This window comes from Oncorhynchus gorbuscha, linkage group LG11 (genome assembly GCF_021184085.1).
Source record: "Oncorhynchus gorbuscha isolate QuinsamMale2020 ecotype Even-year linkage group LG11, OgorEven_v1.0, whole genome shotgun sequence".
Taxonomy (NCBI): Eukaryota; Metazoa; Chordata; class Actinopteri; order Salmoniformes; family Salmonidae; genus Oncorhynchus; species Oncorhynchus gorbuscha.
The window spans coordinates 31,989,888-32,012,958 of NC_060183.1; the positions used below are offsets into that span (position 1 = coordinate 31,989,888).

Here is a 23,071-nt window from a genome sequence, read left to right on the forward strand (position 1 = left end):
TTAATTCATCAATCATGCGAAAACATAAATATTGAAAAAAACAATTCTAAAAATCAACCAGCAAAAGAGCATGCTGGGAAATATGATAATGGTGGCCGTGGTTTTGGTATAGCAACTGCTTGGCCTCCGACTGCAAGGTACTATAGAGGGTAGTGCGAACGGCCCAGTACATCACTGGGGCCAAGCTTCCTGCCATCCAGGACCTCTACACCAGGCGGTGTCAGAGGAAGGCCCTAAAAATTGTCAAAGACTCCAGCCACCCTAGTCATAGACTGTTTTCTTGCTACTGCACAGCAAGCGGTACCGGAGCGCCAAGTCTAGGTCCAAGAGGCTTCTAAACAGCTTCTACCCCCAAGCCATAAGACTCCTGAACACCTAATAAAATGGCTACACAGACTATTTGCATTGCCCCTCCCCCACCCCTCCTTCTTTTACACCGCTGCTACTCTCTGTTGTTATCATCATCTATGTATAGTCACTTTAAACACTCTACCTACATGTACATATTACCTCAACTAACTGGTGACCCTGCACATTGACTCTGTACCGGTACCCCCCTGTATATAGTCTCGCTATTGTTATTTTACTGCTGCTCTTTAATTACTAGTTACTTTTATTTCTTAAAAACTGCATTGTTAGGGGCCCATAAGTAAGCATTTCACTGTATTGTATTCGGAGCATGTGACTAATAACATTTGATTTGAATCAACACTAGAAATGTTACACTAAAAAATCAATACAAGTTAACACTGGCCAATTTGCTGTGAGCAAATGTAGCACGTATCAACACACTCAGAGATACATTATGTTTCCATTAGCTCTCTGCACTCCAAACTAGAGTACAACCTGAAAGAGCAGGAAGCTATACATATTAAGTTATACACACCCCATACACACTCAGGTTATACAACTGATGTACAACACATTGGACACAAATATTTCTGTCATACAATGGTGAGTTTGTCTGCACACAAATGTTTGCACAACCATTGTGCTGTGTGTCTCACGAACGCTGTGTGACCTTTTCTGGGCAGACATTGTGCTGTTGTGTCAAATGGGTTGTGCATCAGTGGTATAAACTGTGTGTACGTGGCTGAATTAATACTCTTGAATTTGTTGTTGTATTGATGTGGTGAGCTCACCTCTAGTTCGCCCTCTATAGAAGCCACATCGTCATAAATGTCATCTGAACCGTGGGGAGCCGAGGAAAGGCTGTCTTTGTAGGTGCTAGGCTCCGAGTACCTCCCCTGCATCAGACTGAAGAATAGACACACATATTACTGTATAAGCTTTCTCTCACACAGTCCTGTACAGCTAACCACACACACACACACACACACACACACACACACACACACACACACACACACACACACACACACACACACACACACACACACACACACACACACACACACACACACACACACACACACACACACACACACACACACACACAGTGATGAATTAACTAACTACAAGGAGGTCTTGGCTGCATTGACTATGCTGGAGATCCTCTCAGAGTTGACATAGTCATAGGTGAGTTCTTCAGGGTCTGTCTTAGTCCCAGTCTGAGATAGCAGAAGACCCAGCCAGTGACCCATATCAGCTGACGACTTGGCCTGGGAGTGGAAAGCGGCATAGAGGACAGAACAAGGGAAGAGGGGAGGAGAGATGGGAGCGGTAAGGACAGAAGAGGAGAGGGAGAGGACAGGAAACAGGAGAGGAGCGGAGAGCATTTTGAAAACACAGCCTTTTGAAAACACAGCCTTGATTATAACATAAAAAATACGTAGATGAACCAACAGGTGGCAGTCATGTCAAGGCTTTAGTCTGAAGATCACCCAAAATAAATAAAAAAATATATTCCCAGGAAATTAGTTAATTATCAATTTTCTGCAGCACATTTTTTCATTTTAGTTTTTAAAGTGCATTAAATAAAACTAAAAAAGGAATTTCATTGACCATAACAGCACAATTTTTTAAAATTTAACCATTATTTAACTAGGCAAGTCAGTTAAGAACAAATTCTTATTTACAATGGCGGGCTTACTCCGGCCAAACCTTAACCAGGACGACGCTGGGCCAATTGTGCACCGCCCTATGGGACTCCCAATCACGGCCGGTTGTGACACAGCCTGGAATCAAACCAGGGTCTGTAGTGACGCCTCTAGCACTGAGATGCAGTGCCACGCCACTTGGGAGCCCCAAAGCAGGCTGGTGCTGAAGCTTAAATAAAAAAAGGTAAGTTCCTCTTGCTCACAAATCCCAGTACATCCACTACCTCCCCTACACATACACACAGTTTTGTTTTGCTATCCAAAATCCTATTCTTCTTAACCCCTAACCCTAACCTAACCTTAACTGTAACCCTAACCCTAACCCTAACACCAATTCTAAATTTAACCCTAAACCTAACCTCCAAGCCTAAAATACTATCCTTGTGAGGAATTCTGGTACCCAAAAGGATAGTTAAACAAAAACACACACGCAAGCACACGTGTCATGTTCTTCTATCCTTGTGGGGTCCTAGAATGTATTTCCATTCAAAATCCTATTTTTCCTAACCCCTATCCCTTAACCTGACCATTAAGCTTAAAATAGCCTGTCCTGTCATGGGTGATGTCCCCACGAGGGAGAATTTTCCTTGTTTTACTATCCTTGTGGGGATTTTGGGGGATTTTAGGTCCCAACAAGGATAGAAGAACCAATCCACACACACCTCCCCTTTACTCCTCTGGGCCAGAATTTGTAGTGTGTGTCAGACAGTACAATTGAAGTGTTTAGTGTTCTTGGGAGGAGCACTGTACCGTCAGCACAGTCTCAGTGTTAGGAATGCTAGTATGTGTTTTTTGCACTAGGCGCCATGTGTCTGGTGGGTGGGGTTGGTGTGTGCGTGGCGTGCGCGCGTTTCCAGAATGGGGACTGTTCTCAGTAAGATTTTCGGAGAGGGACAGGGGCCAGGTTCTCATATGAGGTCAGCTCCTGCTGTACTAGGGACTTTGTAAAGGGCTTTTACAAGAGCTTTCTTGATTACTGATTTCCGTAGAATTAATGCTTATATGGAATGGTACAGCATGCAATAATCCAGTGTTAAGGCTAAAGATGTGTGTTTGTGTTGCAATTTGCTATTTAACATGCAATGACTTACGTGAGTTCGTATGTGTTTTTGAGCATGTGTTTTCATTGATACGGGTCTTTTTTATGGTGATAACTGATACAACATTTTCCCAAGTTCAGATCAATAAGGTCTTTACTTTCTTTCTATAGCGCCTACCTTCTCCCATGCCTGCCTACCTCCCGCTCCTACCTCTAGTGTGGCTAGCTGTGCCCCATCCATCTGGATCCGGAAGGAGTAGAGGTGCTCAGGGCTGGGGTCTGGCAAGACCATGCATCCCTCCAGAGGCACAGGCTGCTGGGCCGCTTTAGTCTTGCCCTTGTCCTGGTAAAACCACAGCTGCCCATTTTTTATCAGACACCAGTGGCTCCTCCAATGACTGTTAACCAGCACGTTGAGGTAACCTGAGAGAGAGATCGTATTGTTATATGTTTACTTTGTCAATGTAAGTTTAACTTGTTGACATATCAATTAAGACTACTGAATTGAAATAAATTGAATTATTGTGTGGTGAGGGACAGAGAGAGGGGGGAGATTGTGAGAAAGAAATGGTGAAAGAGAGAATTTGTTATCCCTGTAATTACTGTACTGTACAGTCATGGCCAAAAGTTTTGAAAATGACACAAATATTACATTTTCAAAGTCTGCTGCCCCAGTTTGTATGATGGCAATTTGCATATACTCCAGAATGTTATGAAGGGTGATCAGATAAATTGCAATTAATTTCAAAGTTCCTCTTTGCCATGCAAATTAACTGAATCCCCCAAAAACATTTCCACTGCATTTCAGCCTTGCCACAAAAGGAACAGCTGGTGTGATTGTTGAAGAGGACAAGGCTGTAGATCACTCGGTCATGCTGATTGAGTTCGAATAACAGACTGGAAGCTTCAAAAGGAGGGTGGTGTTTGGAATCATTGTTCTTCCTCTGTCAACCACCTGCAAGGAAACACGTGCCGTCATCATTGCTTTGCATAAAAAGGGCTTCACAGGCAAGGATATTGCCAGTAAGATTGCACCTGGTAGTGCAAAAAAATCAACCATTTATCAGATCATCAAGAACTTCAAGGAGAGCAGTTCAATTGTTGTGAAGAAGGCTTCAGGGCACCCAAGAAAGTCCAGCAAGCACCAGGGCCGTCTCCTAAAGTTGATTCAGCTGCGGGATTGGGGCACCACCAGTACAGAGCTTGCTCAGGGAATTGCAGCAGGCAGGTGTGAGTACATCTGCACACACAGTGAGGCGGAGACTTTTGGAGGATGGCCTGGTGTTAAGAAGGGCAGCAAAGAAGCCACTTCTCTCCAGGAAAAACATCAGGGCCAGACTGATATTCTGCAAAAGGTACAGGGATTGTATTGCTGAGGACTGGGGTAAAGTCATTTTCTCTGAAGAATCCCCTTTCCGATTGTTTGGGGTATCTGGGGGAAAAAAAGCTTGTCCGGAGATGGTGAGCGCTACCATCAGTCCTGTGTCATGCCAAGAGTAAAGCATCCTGAGACCATTCATGTGTGGGGTTGCTTCTCAGCCAAGAGAGTGGGCTCACTCACAATTTTGCCTAAGAACACAGCCATGAATAAAGAATGGTACCAACACATTCTCCGAGAGCAACTTCTCCCAAACATCCAGGAACATCAATATTTTGGGTCCATGGCAGGGAAACTCCCCAGACCTTAATCCCATTGAGAACTTGTGGTCAATCCTCAAGAGGCGGGTGGACAAACAAAAACCCACAAATTCTGACAAACTCCAAGCATTGATTATGCAAGAATGAGCTGCCATCAGTCAGGATGTGGCCCTGAAGTTAATTGACAGCACGCCAGGTTGGATTACAGAGGTCTTGAAAAAGAAGGGTCAACACTGCAAATATGGACTCTTTGCATCAACTTCATGTAATTGTCAATAAAAGCCCTTGACACTTATGAAATGCTTGTAATTATACTTCAGTATTACATAGTAACATCTGACAAAAATATCTAAAGACACTGAAGCAGCAAACTGTGTGGAAATTAATATTTGTGTCATTCTCAAAACCTTTGGCTACGACTGTACAACTAATTGTGATCATTCATTGTATATTATACTTTCCTTTCCGTCATAATACATTTAATAAGTTCTTAAGGGCCTATTGCAACCAGCATTGGTCACCATATCAGCGTTAAACCGTCAACACGCGCTAAGATCACAAAGCAAAGCTGATCTCAATTGCCACCACTATTGGCCAATGTATTACCACTGTGTAAAACTGATGTGTTGACTTCCAAGTCCTGGTTGCCGCCAACCTTTTTCAATAGCCTTTCCAGCTCTGGTGGATATTATCATTGGTACAAATAAAACCTACTCTTTGAGAAGTTTAAGAGAGAGTTATCTACAGTTGAAGTCAGAAGTTTACATACACTTATTTTTCAACCACTCCACAAATATCTTGTTAACAAACTAGTTATGGCAAGACGGTTAGGACATCTACTTTGTGCATGACACAAGTACTTTTTCCAACAATTGTTTACAGACATATTATTTCACTTATAATTCACTGTATCACAATTCCAGTGGGTCAGAAATGTACTTTGCCTTTAAACAGCTTGGGAAATTCCAGAAAATGATGTCATTGCTTTAGAAGCTTCTAATAGGCTAATTGACATAATTTGAGTCAACTGAAGGTGTACCTGTGGATGTGTTTCAAGGCCTACCTTCAAACTCAGTGCCTCTTTGCTTGACATCATGGGAAAACCAAAAAATCAGCCAAGACCTCAGAAAAATAATTGTAGACCTCCACAAGTCTGATTCCTCCCTGGCAATATTGATGTTGTTTCATGTCCCTACTCTTGTTTCTTGTATTGTTCCATGTTTAGTTTATTATTAAACTCACCACCTGGACTTGCGCCCCAACTCCCAGCGTCTACATTACAACCACGGCACATCTACGATGGCAATTTACCTTGCACATTTTTATGAATGGAAAACTCATATATTGGTGTACTTACTTTTTCATTTCCAATTAATGTAATACATTAATAACAACTTGTCTTAATATGGTATTGTAATTTCTTATCAAGGGTTTGAAAAATAAATCTCTCTGAACTGTCCATATCTAAAATTTGTAACCATAAACAGACAATCATGATTCAGTTAATATCTCTGTTTTCATTAAATCATCGTCTGATAAAAGTATTTCAAATGACACAAATTATATTCTAATTAAGTTTGAAATTCAAGATGAAATGTTTGTATGAAAATACAATAAGTATTCATTATGAATTGCCAGCCTTGCGATTTTCAATGTCACCGATAGGTCAATACTTTTTGTGGGGCAGGAGTAGAGAACCTAGACACAGCTGTCTGGTATCAGACTCGCTTGACACGGTAACAACATGAGATCAACCCATCTGCTGGTTTAGTCTGGGATTTCAGTCTATGGGATTTCACTACATGTTAGTAGTGTTTTAAGAAATCCAGCGCTTATACACAGCTGCGTGTTAAGTTCTTCGTCTTGGTTGCAAACGAGCCTCTGTTTGCTTTGACCGTGTAAGATTTTGAGGAGGCTGGCGGGTAGAGGTATAGGAGGATGGGGTCATCGTAACCACTGGAATAGAATAGATGGAAGTGTATCAAACACAAAAAAGACATGGTTTCCATGTGCTTGATACCGTTCCATTACTTTCTTTGCAGCCATTACATTGAGGCCATCCTCCGATATCTTCAGCAACCCCCGATAAAATGTCATTTCATGCCAACAATTTTTTTAATTTTTAAATGTTATTTTCATTTTTTATTTCACCTTTATTTAACCAGGTAGGCTAGTTGAGAACAAGTTCTCATTTGCAACTGCGACCTGGCCAGGATAAAGCATAGCAGTGTGAACAGACAACACAGAGTTACACATGGAGTAAACAATTAACCTGTTACTCCTACCCCCTACTTTTTCGAACATTCTGTTAAAAATCGCGCAACATTTCAGCGCCCTGCTGCTCATGCCAGGAATATAGTATATGCATATAATTAGTATGTGTGGATAGAAAACACTCAGACGTTTATAAAACTGGTTAAATCACGGCTGTGACTATAACAGAACGTGCGTTTCATCGAAAAGCGCAGGAAAATCTGATCACTGAAAAGTGGAAAATATATCAATGCGCCACTTGCATGAATTGTCTATGGGAAAGCAAATTACCTGGAGCCGAGATTGCAATTCCTACAGCTTCCACACGATGTCAACAGTCTTGTCATTTGCCTAGGCTTTGTTTCTTGGTCAAACGAAGAAGAGACAGCCGATTTATTCAAGTCTCGGACCGGATATTTTGGTTGAGATTTACCCGGACATTATTTACAGACGTACCCCTATAGAATATACATTGCCTCGTGACCAATTTGATCGCTTATTAACGTTTACTAATATCTAAAGTTGCATTACAAAAGTATTTCGAAGTGTTTTGTGAAAGTTTATCGTCGACTTTTTTAATTAAAAAAAATGACGTTACGTTATAAGACGCTATTATTTTTAGTTTATCACAGTCTTCATAGATCGATATCTAGGCTATATATGGACCGATTTAATCGAAGAAAAGACCCAGTAGTGATTATGGGACATCTAGGAGTGCCAACAAAGAAGATGGTCAAAGGTAATGAATGTTTTATATTTTATTTGTGCGGTTTGTGTAGCGCCGACTATGCTAATTATTTTGTTTACGTCCCCTGCGGGTCTTTTGGGGTGTTACATGCTATCAGATAATAGCTTCTCATGATTTCGCCGAAAAGCATTAAAAAAATCTGACTTGTTGCCTGGATTCACAACGAGTGTAGCTTTAATTCAATACCCTGCATGTGTATTTTAATGAACGTTTGAGTTTTAACTAGTACTATTAGCATTTAGCGTAGCGCATTTGCATTTCCAGATGTCTAGATGGGACGCCTGCGTGTCAGGTAGGAGCAAGAGATTAACAAGTCAATAACACAGTAGAAAAAAGGGGGAGTCTATATACATTGTGTGCAAAAGGCATGAGGAGGTAGGCAAATAATTACAATTTTGCAGATTAACACTGGAGTGATAAATGATCAGATTGTCATGTACAGGTGGAGATATTGGTGTGCAAAAGAGCAGAAAAGTAAATAAATAAAAACAGTATGGGGATAAGGTAGGTAAAAATGGGTGGGCTATTTACCGATAGACTATGTACAGCTGCAGCGATCGGTTAGCTGCTCAGATAGCAGATGTTTGAAGTTGTGAGGGAGATAAAAGTCTCCAACTTCAGCGATTTTTGCTATTCGTTCCAGTCACAGGCAGCAGAGAACTGGAACGAAAGGCGGCCAAATGAGGTGTTGGCTTTAGGGATGATCAGTGAGATACACCTGCTGGAGCGCGTGCTATGGATGGGTGTTGCCATCGTGACCAGTGAACTGAGATAAGGTGGAGCTTTACCTAGCATGGACTTGTAGATGACCTGGAGCCAGTGGGTCTGGCGATGAATATGTAGCGAGGGCCAGCCGACTAGAGCATACAAGTCGCAGTGGTGGGTTGTATAAGGTGCTTTAGTGACAAAACGGATGGCACTGTAATAAACTGCATCCAGTTTGCTGAGTTGAGTGTTGGAAGCAATTTTGTAGATGACATCGCCGAAGTCGAGGATCGGTAGGATAGTCAGTTTTACTAGGGTAAGTTTGGCGGCGTGAGTGAAGGAGGCTTTGTTGCGGAATAGAAAGCCGACTCTTGATTTGATTTTCGATTGGAGATGTTTGATATGAGTCTGGAAGGAGAGTTTACAGTCTAGCCAGACACCTAGGTACTTATAGATGTCCACATATTCAAGGTCGGAACCATCCAGGGTGGTGATGCTGGTCAGGCGTGCGGGTGCAGGCAGCGAACGGTTGAAAAGCATGCATTTGGTTTTACTAGCGTTTAAGAGCAGTTGGAGGCCACGGAAGGAGTGTTGTATGGCATTGAAGCTCGTTTGGAGGTTAGATAGCACAGTGTCCAAGGACGGGACGGAAGTATATAGAATGGTGTCGTCTGCGTAGAGGTGGATCAGGGAATCGCCCGCAGCAAGAGCAACATCATTGATATATACAGAGAAAAGAGTCGGACCGAGGATTGAACCCTGTGGCACCCCCATAGAGACTGCCAGAGGACCGGACAGCATGAACCCTCCGACTTGACACACTGAACTCTGTCTGCAAAGTAATTGGTGAACCAGGCAAGGCAGTAATCCGAAACCCGAGGCTACTGAGTCTGCCGATAAGAATATGGTGATTGACAGAGTAGAAGGCCTTGGCAAGGTCGATGAAGACGGCTGATGAAGTACTGTCTTTTATCGATGGCGGTTAGGATATCGTTTAGTACCTTGAGCGTGGCTGAGGTGCACCCGTGACCGGCTCGGAAACCAGATTGCACAGCGGAGAAGGTACGGTGGGATTCGAGATGGTCAGTGACCTGTTTGTTGACTTGGCTTTCGAAGACCTTAGATAGGCAGGGCAGGATGGATATAGGTCTGTAACAGTTTGGGTCCAGTGTGTCTCCCCCTTTGAAGAGGGGTATGACTGCGGCAGCTTTCCAATCCTTGGGGATCTCAGACGATATGAAAGAGAGGTTGAACAGGCTGGTAATAGGGGTTGCGACAATGGCGGCGGATAGTTTCAGAAATAGAGGGTCCAGATTGTCAAGCCCAGCTGATTTGTACAGGTCCAGGTTTTGTAGCTCTTTCAGACCATCTGCTATCTGGATTTGGATAAAGGAGAACCTGGAGAGGCTTGGGCAAGTGGTTATCGGTGGTGACCATGTTACATAGCCTCAGTGCAGTGGGCAGCTGGGAGGAGGTGCTCTTGTTCTCCATGGACTTCACAGTGTCCCAGAACTTTTTGGAGTTGGAGCTACAGGATGCAAACTTCTGCCTGAAGAAGCTGGCCTTAGCTTTCCTGACTGACTGCGTGTATTGGTTCCTGACTTCCCTGAACAGTTGCATATCGTGGGGACTATTCGATGCTATTGCAGTCCGCCACAGGATGTTTTTGTGCTAGTCGAGGGTAGTCAGGTCTGGAGTGAACCAAGGGCTATATCTGTTCTTAGTTCTGTATTTTTTGAACGGAGCATGCTTATCTAAAATGGTGAGGAAGTTACTTTTAAAGAATGACCAGGCATCCTCAACTGACGGGATGAGGTCAATGTCCTTCCAGGATACCCGGGCCAGGTCGATTAGAAAGGCCTGCTCACAGAAGTGTTTTAGGGAGCGTTTGACAATGATGAGGGGTGGTCGTTTGACTGTGGCTCCGTAGCGGATACAGGCAATGAGGCAGTGATCGCTGAGATCCTGGTTGAAGACAGCGGAGGTGTATTTGGAGGGCCAGTTGGTCAGGATGACGTCTATGAGGTTAGCCTTGTTTACAGATTTAGGATTGTACCATGGTGGGTTCCTTGATGATTTGTGTGAGACTGAGGGCATCTATCTTAGATTATAGGACTGCCGGGTGTTAAGCATATGCCAGTTTAGGTCACCTAACAGAACAAACTCTGAAGCTCGATGGGGGGCGATCAATTCACAAATGGTGTCCAGGGCACAGCTGGGAGCTGAGGGGGTCGGTAGGTAGCAGGCGGCAACAGTGAGAGACTTATTTCTTGAGAGAGTAATTAGTAGTTCGAACTGTTTGGGTATGGACCTGGAAAGTATGACATTACTTTGCAGGCTATCTCTGCAGTAGACTGCAACTCCTCCCCCTTTGGCAGTTCTATCTTGACGGAAAATGTTATATTTGGGTATGGAAATCTCAGAATTTTTGGTGGCCTTCCTGAGCCAGGATTCAGACACGGCAACAAATTGAAAGGAAAGAAGGAGGGGAAAGGAAAGTGAAGACCAGATAGAGAAGACGGAATGACAGAGACAAAGAGCAGGTGAATGAGGAGACAAGAAAAATAAAGTGAAAAAGAGAGAGGTCTGGATTCAAACAAACCGCAATGTGCAGACATCACACTGCATTTTGTTTGTTTGAATCCTTTCCAGTGACTTTGTCTGTACTGTATGTTAACAGGGTAATGGCTGATTTGCCTAGCTCTGGAGGCCATCTCCACTCACCTGAGGTGTCAACACATTTCTCCGGACTGTCTAAGGAAGAGGTCTTCTTCTTGCCAATGTTCATTAAGTTACTGAACTTCAGACCTGCACTGTATTTCTTCTTCACTGTAAAGGATGAAGGCAGAAAAAGGTTCTCAACCAAGAGACCCAACAAGCAATTACTTCTGTAAACAATCAAGAACAAGGTTAAGCAGAGCATTACATTATGTGGTTGGATTGATGTTTATGGGAGTGATGCAAATTCATCGACAAGACTGCTATATTCTCTCAAATTACTTACTAATGTGATTGAAACCAATAACAAGCATTTAGAAATGGACCATTCTAAAATTCCTGGACTTTAAACCCCTAGTAGTGACAGTTACTGTGTTGTCCTCAATCTAATCATGGAACCATAACGTAACACTTAAATTAATAACCCGGGCATTTATTTTCTTAAATCACTGAACACAACAGGCACTGAGAGACAGGCTTCTATTTGAGCCAGGCGTCTTATTTCATTCACATAGGTAATTGTTTAATTCCAACGTTCACTTCCAGGATGTTAATACATTGCTTAATGTTCTGCTCTAACGTGTTATTATTGCCGCTACTAAAACAATAAAAAAAGAAAAATATTCCTTGGCAAAATAATTATTCTCCTCTAAGACAGTGCATTTTCGTACTTTGGCCACTAGAGGGCGATCAGACAATTGTACTCCTGAAGTTGTTGACTGTTTTTGTGCTTGCCATTAGCTAGCAGTTATCAGCTGTTAGAAGCCAATGGCTAGTATTGGTGATAAAATGGATGATTGCCATAATTTCTTTGAATTACTGAATTATTTAATTTAGCAAATCAAACATTAAACCTCCTTTAAAATACGATGGTAATTCATGGTAATCTCATAAGCAATTAATTTAGACCCTAAGATTATTTGAAACAGGTGTTTATTTGCTGAAACGTGTGCGGTTGACCGGCTATTAATAGTGACAGCCGGCTATTTGAGACTGTGTTTAATTGAAGTTTTCCGGTAACTCAAAAGTAAAACTTACGATAACACCTCGACTGAAACATAACTGAAGTGTTACTCTTACAAAAAATGTCACCTACTGTTCAGCGTGTACTAGACAAAATATGCATGCTACACTGTAAATTGTGTTAAGATCATTACAAGAGTATATTTATATATTCATAATCGGCAATCTCCCAAATTGGATTGGCTCAAGAAAGTACTTAGCTACTTTAATCAGGTTTACAACTAACCTTTCTATGCGAGTAAAGTACATGTCGGATAAAAAATGTTGCAACAGGCCTGATGGAAACAGCAAATTTGGCAGTAAACTTCCAGAATGTCGACAAAACAAAATATGCTAGACAAGGTGGGCTCTTTTTTGTGTATGGAAAATTAATTATGTGAGAAATAACCAATAACCATCATGCAAATATTGATATAATAACCATCATATCAAAGTAAACTTGGAGTCACACCATGTTATGTTGTGTGGTATTTTCACTGTGACTCGGGAAAGCATGCAGTTTACTAGGTTAAATAAATTATGATGAACTTCACAGGGTGGTGAAAGTACAGGGTGATAAATATTGAGGGTCTTATTCTGGTGACATGATGATCTATGCTTGGCTACCGTTTGACAATTAAAAATCTTGCTCTTTCATTCATAATAATCTCATCATGCATTAGGCTATACCTGCACTGTATCTGCGAGCTGATGTCTAAAGCACGGTTTTCCAAATTCTGTCCTGGGGCACCCCCTGGGTGCATATTTTGAGTTTTGCCCTAGCATTACACAGCTGATTCAAATAACCAACTCATCATCAAGCTTTCATTATTTGAATCAGCTGTGTAGTGCTAGGGCAAAGAACTAAACGTGGGGAAATGTGTTTTTATGTGGATTTTAGAATATTCACATTACAATCTCTCACCAATTGGATGGAAACCTAGACACTTTACTTTATAATTGACACTTGGTAACGTTATCCTTACTGTCTTCAATTTAAGAGTAAGGGCACATTAAAGAAAATGATGTGTTGTTTGGATGGTCCAACTGCTGGGTAGCAGGCAGTGGGTCAAATAGTTGGGTTATTTTCTTTAAAAGAGCAAGGTTGGGTTGTTGAGGCTGGGTTACTGATACTGGGTTCTTGAGATATGACCCAGCAGATCAGAAGACTGGAGGCCTGGTTTACTGGGGGCGTGGCTTTCAAATACTTGTTTTTGGCCACCCATGATTATAAATGTTATTCTGGTTCATCTGTTCTGCTGTTTTGTATCATCTGTTGTATTGTATTGTATCACATGTTAAGGTTGAACACTGATACTTTTGTAGCTTTAATTGGTTCTTCAAGAGCCTATGCATAGCCCAATGTTGGGATAGTTACCACTTTGTTGCAATAAATGTACATTTCAATGTTATTAATATTTTTTTAAATTAAATATTCCATGAAACTGTATATTTGCATTGCACAAACTTAACATGATGAACAAGAATGACATGTATTGTCACGGGTGGCCAAAAATAACTATATGAAACAATTCCCCTAATAGGCCACACCACCTAAAAATAACCTATGGATTGCATTAAAAAAGACCCAGCTGCTGGGTCAACCCAGCATGCAAGTTAACAAAAACCCAACTATGGTTAAATTAACCCATGTTTGAGTAATCCCCAAAAGACTTAACATTATTATCAGCGAAATCCTCCAGTTAGGATCACTCTGGGGGGAGCGTTCCCTAGGTACAGATCTAGGATGGATCAGCTTCTTCTCCCCCAATCCTAATTCAAGCCTCTAGTGGCAACTTCCCCATAATTGGTGAGGATCAGAGCTGAGACGTTACTCACCATCTTTAGTTTCAAGGGTCTCAGCGTGGCTGTCTGTGCTGCTGCCACTTTCAGAAGTAACTGAGTACCTCTCACTGAGCTCCCCCTGCGTATAGAGACCACCACACACACATTTACTATACACACACACACAACGTAATCACACACACACACAGACTCTACTCAAACATAAACAATTGTACACAACTCTTGTGAATCATGATTGACAATTGATTGTGGTTTTCAATCCATTGCTGCCGGACCCCCAAGGTGTGGGCATTTTTGTTCGAGCCCAGCACTTACGTCATCTGATTCAATCAGGCCCTTTCTACAAGCTCCCAGCAACAAGGGAACAGAAAGCATGTCCCATGTTCCCTATTGAAACCCCATGATGAAATAGTTACTTGTACTTACACTAGTCAGATAAAACCTTGTTTGACAGCAGCTTTGGAACTTTAACATATAACCAAGTTATAACCAATCTAATCTCGGAAACCCATAACTAAAACATTGCGTAATTGAATCAGTTGCTTGATTAAGTTCTGGGGTAGACGTGTTAGAAAATATACTAGAACGGGGAGCGGAAGCAGGGTGGTAGCTCCAGCCCCCTCTATTTGCAATTTACTTGCAAGTATTCACACCCCTTGACTTTTTCCATATTTTGTTGTTACAACCTGAATTTAAAATTGATTAAATGTAGATTTTGTTTTCCACTGGCCTACACACAATACCCCATAATGTGAACGTGCAATTGTCTTCACCATTTAAAATATATATTTTTTTACAAGTTAATTGGTAGATGGGTAAAAACAACAAACCCCAAAGGTGCCTAATTTCTACACTGAACAAAAATATAAACGCAGCATGTAAAGTGTTGGGCCAATGTTTCAAGAGCTGAAATAAAAGATCCCAGACATTTTTAATATGCACAAAAAGCTTACTTCTCTCAAATTTAGTTTAGAGCAGCAAAAATAAATGTTTTGTCATACCTGTGGTATACGATCTGATATACCATGGCTGTCAGCCAATGAGCATTCAGGGCCTGAACCACCCAGTTTATAATATCTCTTTGCGCATGGTGAAGTTATTAATTACACTTTGGATGGTGTATCAATACACCCAGTCACTACAAAGATACTTCCTAATTCAGTTGCCGGAGAGGAAGGAAACCTCTCAGGGATTTCACATGAGGTGAATGGTGACTTTTAAACAGTTGCAATGTTTAAAGGTTGTGATAGGAGAAAACTGAGGATGGATCCACATCATTGTAGTTACTCTACAATACTAACCTAAATGAGTGAAAAGTAGGAGGGAAAAGTAGGAAGCCTGTACAGAATAAAAATATTTTAAAACATGCAACCTGCTTGCAATAAGGCACTAAAGTAAAACTGCAAAAAACATGGCAAAGAAATTAACTTTATGTCCTGAATAGAAAGCGTTAAATTTGGGGCAAATCCAACATAACATCACTGAGTACCAGTCCTTATGTTTTCAAATGGTGTTGGCTGCATCATGTTATGGGTATGCTTGTCATCGGCATGGACTGGGTAGTTTTTCAGGATAACAAAGAAACGGAATGGAGTTAAGCACAGGCAAAATCCTAGAGGAAAACCTGGTTGTCTGTTTTCCAACAGACACAGAGACACATTCACCATTCAGCAGTTCAATATCCTAAAACACAAAGCCAAATATACACTGCAGTTGCTTACCAAGATGACAATGAATGTTCCTGAGTGGCCTAGTTACAGTTTTGACTTAAATCGACTTGAAAATCTATGGCATGACATGAAAATGGCTTCTTAGCAATGATTAAAAACCAACTTGACAGAACTTGAAGTGTTTTAAAAATAATAAAGTGCCAATATTGTACTATCCAGGTGTGCAAAGCTTTTAGATACTTACCCACAACTGTAATCACAACTGTAATCACTGCCAAAGGTGATTCTTATGCGTATAGACTCAGGTGTGTGAATATTTATATGAATGAGATATTTCTGTATTTCATTTTCAATACGTTTGCAAACATTTCTAAAAGCATGTTTTCACTTTCTCATTATGGGGTATTGTGTAAAACGTAAATGAAACATACGCTTTTGTCTACGGTTTCGTCCTCTTTCTTGAACTGTTCGGCTTGATTTGATTTAATATTCTTTTGTATATATGTGAGAAAAGAAAAATACAATTTAACCCATTTTTAATTCAGGCTGTATCAACTAAATGTGGAATACGTCAAGGGGTATAAACACTTTCTGAAGGCACTTTATGTCCCTTCCTTTGTTAAATGTTAAAGATGCGAACACCAAATGATCGGTGACGAAAAATCTGCGCATCGTAACAAAGTTCCTTGTTACTCATCGCATCCCACAGTCTGTTGACATACGCTACGATACCAGTTATGTTATGTGTCTCTGTCCATGAGAGACTATAACCAATCTCACCCAATAGCCATAACTACCAGTAAATAAATTAATTGTGTTCTATTGATGGTGTTCTACCTTAGTGCAAATGAGTCGTGAGGAGTCGGACACAAAGTGCTGCATCTCAGAGCCCTCTGCTGGTTTAGGGCTGATTTCCTGGATCACCTGATGGGGGAGACAAGGAAACAAGACCAATAGCCCCTTTCCCTTTCTGAGCATCTGGAAAAGCTACATATCAATCCAATCCATTATCCTCATTGACATTATTGTAACTATCAGGGTTGTGGATTTATTCCATTTTAATTCAGGAAATCAACAGAAATTCAAACTTTCCTCATTGAAAAGCAAATTGTGAAAATGTAAATTAGAAATTCTGTTTACGACCTGAATTGACTGAATTAAAATGGAATTCACTCAAACACTGCGGTGACAACAATACAGTCTGACTCCAACCGCCACCAATAGTCTCTCCATCTCCAGTCCCTATACCTTGAGCCACAGCTCTGTCTGCTCCTTGCTCTGCAGGCCCAGAACGATGGCCTCTCCTCCCATGGGGATGATTTTCAGCTTGTGCTCCTTCCTCTTGGGCTGCTTCTCCTTGTAGACCACGCTGCATCCCAGCAGGCTCACGTCCAACAGCGGCATCTGCTCCTTGGAGCTCTTGTAGCACTATTGGAACATCAAGAGGGTACAGTGGTTGGTGATGGAAATATGGCTTAGTTGGTTGGAGCAACTCATTCCAGGTAGGTGCATATTTTTGTCCTAGCCCAGCACTAACATACAGTGCCTTTAGAAGGTATTCACACCCTTTGACTGTTTCCAATTTTTTTTGTGTTGAAGCCTGACTTTAAAATGGATTAAATTCATATGTTTTATCACCTACACTGAATACCCCATAATGTTAAACTGAGGATGGATCAACAACATTGTAGTTACTCCACAATACAAACTTTATTGACAGAGTGAAAAGAACGAAGCCTGTACAGAATAAAAATATTCCTAAACATGCATCCTGTTTGCAACAAGGTATTAAAGTAATACCGCAAACAATCTGGCAAAGCAATACATTTTATTCCTGAATACAAATCATTACATTTGTGGCAAATCCAATACAACACATTACTGAGTACCACTCTCCATATTTTCAATCATAGTGGTGACTGCATCATGTTATGGGTATGCTTGTAATCATTAAGGACTGGGGAGTTTTTCAGGATACAAAAGAAACTGAAGCACGGGAAAAACCCTATAGGAAAACCTGGTTCAGTCTGCTTTCCACCACACTGGGATACTCATTTGCCTTTCAGCAGGACAATAAACTAAAACAACAAGGCCAAATCTACACTGGAATTGCTTACCAAGAACGCAGTAAATGTGAATGTGAGTGGCTGAGTTACGGTTTTGACTTAAATCTACTTGAAAATCTATGGCAAGATCTGAAATGGTTGACTAACAATGATCAACAACCAATTTGACAGAGCTTGAGGAATTTTTAAAATAATAATGGGCTAATGTTGCACAATCCTGGTGTGGAAAGCTCTTAGAGATGTACCCAGAAAGACTCACAGCTGTAATTGCTGTAACATAACACAAGGTGGAATAGGTATAGGTATGAATACTTTCTGAAAGAACTACACATGATTCAAGTGCTTGCTATTAGTTGATAAGTAGAATCAGGTGTGTTAGTGTGGGGTTATAACACAAATGTGCTCACTCAGGGTGGCCCCCAGAAATGGACTGAGAAACATTGGGTTGGAGTGCATTATGGTTGTGGGTTTGATTGTGCCATGCCTACTCCTGCTCCACACTCCAGCACTCGCCGTGGCCGGTCTACTAACCACCGGTTCTGGCAACCATCATTACGCACACCTGCTACCCATCGTTACCCACACCTAGACCTCATCATCACCTGGATTACTCTCCCTTTATTTAGCCCTCAGTAGCCTCAGTCAGTATTGGTTTTGGTAACGTTCAGTCCGTCTCCTGTTTTGTTTATCTGCTTTATTCTTATCATTAAACTCATTTTCTGCACCTGCTTCCTGACTCGCAGTGTATTTGTTACAGAATACTGCCTCTCTATATGGAAGAAGCAGAAGAGAAAGACATCTCCCAGACCGTCGGCGAACAGGGACACCTACTCCGCCAACACCACAATCAGCTGGCACAACTGGGTGCGGCTATGGATGAGGTCCTCCGGGTCCTCAAACGGCAAGACATCCCGAGAGGATTCACCTCCAACTAGCAGAGGGCCTCCTACCATGAGTCATCCCAGCGAGCCAGCCCCCCAGCCTACCCAGCACTCCTCCCAGGTTAACGATGCCCGTCTGTCCCTCCCGGACAAATATGACAGGACTCCATCCAAATGCCGTGGCTTCCTACTCCAGTGCTCACTCTATTTCTCCCATCAGATGGGAGCCCCCACCACTGAGAGGTCCAAGGTTGCCGTGGTCATTTCCCTGCTAACTGGGCGGGTGATGGAGTGGGCTACGGCCATCTGGGAGAGGAAGAGCTGAGTTCTGTTCAGGGCTGTCTTCGACCATCCAATGGAGGGCAGAGAGGGAGGTGAGTGACTACTTCTACTCCGGCAGGGTGCCCAGACCGCTGCAGAGTACATCCTCACCTGCCGGACCGTAGCAGCCTCTAGCGAATGGAATGAACCGGCACTCCGCACCCTATTCCCGAAGAAGACTGCGCGAGGAGGTCCAGACAGAGTTGGCGTGCCTGGACAACCTTCTTCGGGAGCACCAGCGCCCCCCTCTTCCTGAACCCATGTAGGTAGGGGACACACACCTCCCAGCGGCAGAGCAGCGTAACCTGAAACAGATGGGGCTCTGATCCTATTGCGACCAGGAGGGGCACAAGCTTCCAGCGGTGTCTCAACTCGGGGTCCACGGGGGCAGAGCAGCGGCCCCGTGATCATCTGTCACCTGGAGTTGGTGTTAGTATTCCATCATCATTGCTTTCTGCCAAACTGTCCCTGGTTTCTATTTCACTGGCTGGCTGTCCCTCGTGTTGTCTCTACAGCCCTAGTGGACTCCGGTGCCGCAGGGAATTTCATTGACCAGACCCTTGCCTCCTCTCTGAACATCACCTCGTGCCCACTCTGCTCTCCTCTTCAGGTCCAAGCCCTGGATAATTGAACAGTGGGATCTGGTACAATAATGCATATCACAGCACCACTCACCAGCACCCATGCACCAAGAAAAGCGTTTCTTCCTCATCATCAACCCACCCATACACAAAGTCATGACGTTGGAGCCTCCCGTGGCACCAACATCATGACCCCACCATCTCCTAGTAAAGGATGAAAATCACCGCCTGGAAGAACTGCTTTTTCTTACACTGTGGTTCCACTTCGATTGAGAGACCTGTGGTTGCCCTCCAGACCGACATCCTGGAGGTTTACCAGGATCTCTGGGAGGTTTTCTCCAAGAGACGCCACCCGTCTCCCTCCTCATCACCCCTGGGACTGTGCCATTGACATGCTTGCAGGCTCTGTGCCTCCGCACAGCCACATCTACCCTCTGTCAGTGGCTGAAACCGATGCCATGGGGGAATACATCCAGGAGTTTCTCCAACAGGGTTTCATCCACCCATCCACCTCCCTTCCGTCGGCAGGCTTCTTCTTCATGACCAAAAAGGATGGAGGTCTACGTCCGTGCATCGATTACAGAGGCCTCAATTCCACCACTACCAAGTACCGCTACCTTCTCCAGTTGGTGCCGGCCACTATCGAACAGCTTCGCGGGGCATGTATTCTTTTTACAAAACTGGACCTGTGGAGTTCCTACAAATTGTTCCGGGATGAATGGAAAATGGTCTTCAGCACGATGTCTGGGCACTATGAGTACAAGGTGATACCTTACAGATTAGCCAATCCTCCGTCTGTGTTTCAGGCATTCGTAAACGAGGTGTTCCAGGACATGCTCGTGCGCCAGGTGGTTGTGTATAATCGACAACATCCTGGTCTACTCGGACACCATGGAGGATCACATCGCCCACGTCCGAGTAGTCCGTGGGCGCTTCTTGGAGAACCACTTGTATTCGAAAGTGGAAAAGTGCCAGTTCCATCAGGTCGCTGTCTCCTTGGGATACCACAGATCAGGCCATAGGGAGTGATGATGGGTGAAAGGAAGGTTGAGCCAGTCCCAACCACCGTAAAGGGGCTACAACGGTTTTGGGGGTTTTCCAACTTCTTTTTGGGGTTTGCCAAGAACTTCAGCTCCACTGCCTCTCCTCAAGGGTGATCCCCGTAAGGTGGTGTAGAGTCCTGCAGCCGATGAGGCCTTCCTCCTACTGAAGGGGCATTTCACCTCCGACCGTTGCTGAAACACCCAGATCCTATGCTGCCCTTAGTGGTGGAGGTGGACGCCTCAGAAGTGGGTGTGGGGGTCGTCGTGTCCCAGCGCCAAGGTAACCCACAGCAATTGTATCCATGTGCATACTACGCGAAGAAACTGTCCCCTGCAGAGAGGAACTATGACGTCACTAACGGGAGTTCCTGGTGGTGAAGTTGGCATTAGAGGAGTGGAGACACTGGCTGGAGGGCCCCAAGGATACATTTCTCACCAACCACTGGAACTCGTAGTACATACGGACCTGACTCCATTTTGCTCATCCCGTCCTATAGGCAGAAACTCAAACAGGATGTATCGGTGACAAGAACTATTCAACGGCTGGTCTGACCAATCGGAATCCACGCTTACATTTTATGTTCTGGGTAGCTTCAGAGAATAATATTGATCTATACGCTGATTCGGTGAGTGAGTTTATAAGTAAGTGATTTGGAGATGTACCCACTGTGACTATTAAAACCTACCCTAACCGTAAACCGTGGATAGATGGCAGCATTCGTGCAAAACTGAAAGCTCGAGCCACCGTATTTAACCATGGAAAGATGACTGGGAATATGGTCAAATACAAACAGTGTAGTATTTCCCCTCCGCAAGGCAAACAAGAGAAATGTTGGTATAGGGACAAAGTGGTCGCAATTCAACAACTCAGACACAAGATGGATGTGGCAGGGTCTTTGGGCAATCACGGACTACAAGAAAACCAGCCATGTCAAGGACACCGACATCTTGCTTCCAGGCAAACTAAACTCCTTTGCCCGCTTTGAGGATAATACAGTGCCAACGACGTGGCCTGTTACGAAGGACTGTGGGCTCTCCCTCTCCTTGTCCGTGGCCGACGTGAGTAAGAACATTACACGTGGCCCAGACGGCATCCCTAGCCGCATCCTCAGAGCATTTGCAGAACAGCTGGCTTGTGTTGTTATGGACATATTCAATCTCTCCCTATCCCAGTCTGCTGTCCCCAGATACTTCAAGATGGCCACCATTGTTCCTGTACCCAAGAAGGCAAAGGTAACTGAACTAAATGACTATCGCCCCCGCAGCACTCACCTCTGTCAACATGAAGTTCTTTGAGAGAGACTAGTCAAGGATCATTTTACCTCCACCTTACCTGTCACCCTAGACCCACTTCAATATGCATACCACCCCAATAGGTTCAGAGACGAAGCAATCGTCATCACACTGCACACTGCCCTATCCCATCTGGACAAGAGGAATACCCATGTAAGAATGCTGTTCATTGACTACAGCTCAGCATTCAACACCATAGTACCCTACAAGCTCATGTTTATGCTTGAGGCCCTGGGTCTGAACCCCACCCTGTGCAATGGGTCCTGGATTTCCTGAAGGGAAAGGTAGGAAACAACATCCCCACTTTGCTGATCTTCAACACTGCAGCCCCACAAGGGTGCGCGCTCAGCCTCCTCATTGTACTCCCTGTTCACCCATGACTACAGGAGGCAATGCACGCCTCCTACTCAATTATCAAGTTTGCAGACGACACAACAATAGTAGGCTTTAACACAAACAATGACGAGACAGGTGAGGAGGTCTGGAAAACAACCTCATCACTCAACGTCAACAAAACAAAGGAGATGATCGTGGACCTCAGGAAAAAGCAGAGGGCGCACCCCCTATCCACATCGATGGGACAGCAGCGCAGAAGGTGGAATGTTTTCAGTTCCTCAGCATACACATCACGGACAAACTGAAATGGTCCACCCACATAGATAGTGTGGCGAAGAAAGCGCAACAGCGACTCTTCAACCTCAGAAGGCTGAAGAAATTTGGCTTGTTACCTAAAACTCTTACAAACTTTTACAGATGCACAATTGAGAGAATCCTGTCGGGCTGTATCACGGCCTGGTACGGCAACTGCACCGTCCACAACCGCATCACCGGGGACAAACTACCAGCCCTTCAGGACACCTACAGCACCCGTTGTTACAGGAAAGCCAAAAAGATCAACAACCACCTGAGCCACTTCCTGTTCATCCCGCTACTATCCAGAAGGCGAGGTCAGCACAGGTGCATCAAAGCTGGCACAGAGAGACTGAAAAATAGCTTCAAGGCAATCAGACTGTTAAACAGCTGTCACTAACACAGAGAGGATGCTGCCTACATACAGACTTGAAATCATTAGCCACTTTAATAAATAGATCACTAGTCACTTTAATAATGACACTTTAATAATGTTTACATATCTTGCATTACTCATCCCATATGTATATACTGTACTTTATACCATCTATTGAATCTTGCCTATGCCACTCGCTCATCCACCGCTTTACTTAGATTTGTGTGTATTAGGTAGTTGT

At 43.3% G+C, this 23,071-nt stretch overlaps 1 protein-coding gene across 4 annotated transcripts in view; it reads right to left on the reverse strand.

The window, feature by feature from the left end:
* afap1l2 (actin filament associated protein 1-like 2) overlaps positions 1-23,071 on the reverse strand; it is a 149,146-nt gene that overhangs the window by 33,553 nt on the left and 92,522 nt on the right. For 3 of the 4 annotated variants that reach the window (XM_046369404.1, XM_046369402.1, XM_046369405.1), the window contains exons 7-13: positions 16,888-17,067; positions 16,477-16,563; positions 14,003-14,087; positions 11,168-11,272; positions 3,311-3,522; positions 1,477-1,622; positions 1,143-1,257 (exon numbers count right to left, since the gene is read on the reverse strand). In XM_046369404.1, the coding sequence (XP_046225360.1) occupies positions 1,143-1,257; positions 1,477-1,622; positions 3,311-3,522; positions 11,168-11,272; positions 14,003-14,087; positions 16,477-16,563; positions 16,888-17,067 (930 nt within the window). The remainder of the gene's footprint in view (positions 1-1,142; positions 1,258-1,476; positions 1,623-3,310; positions 3,523-11,167; positions 11,273-14,002; positions 14,088-16,476; positions 16,564-16,887; positions 17,068-23,071) is intronic. The other variant, XM_046369403.1, reaches the window with a different exon arrangement.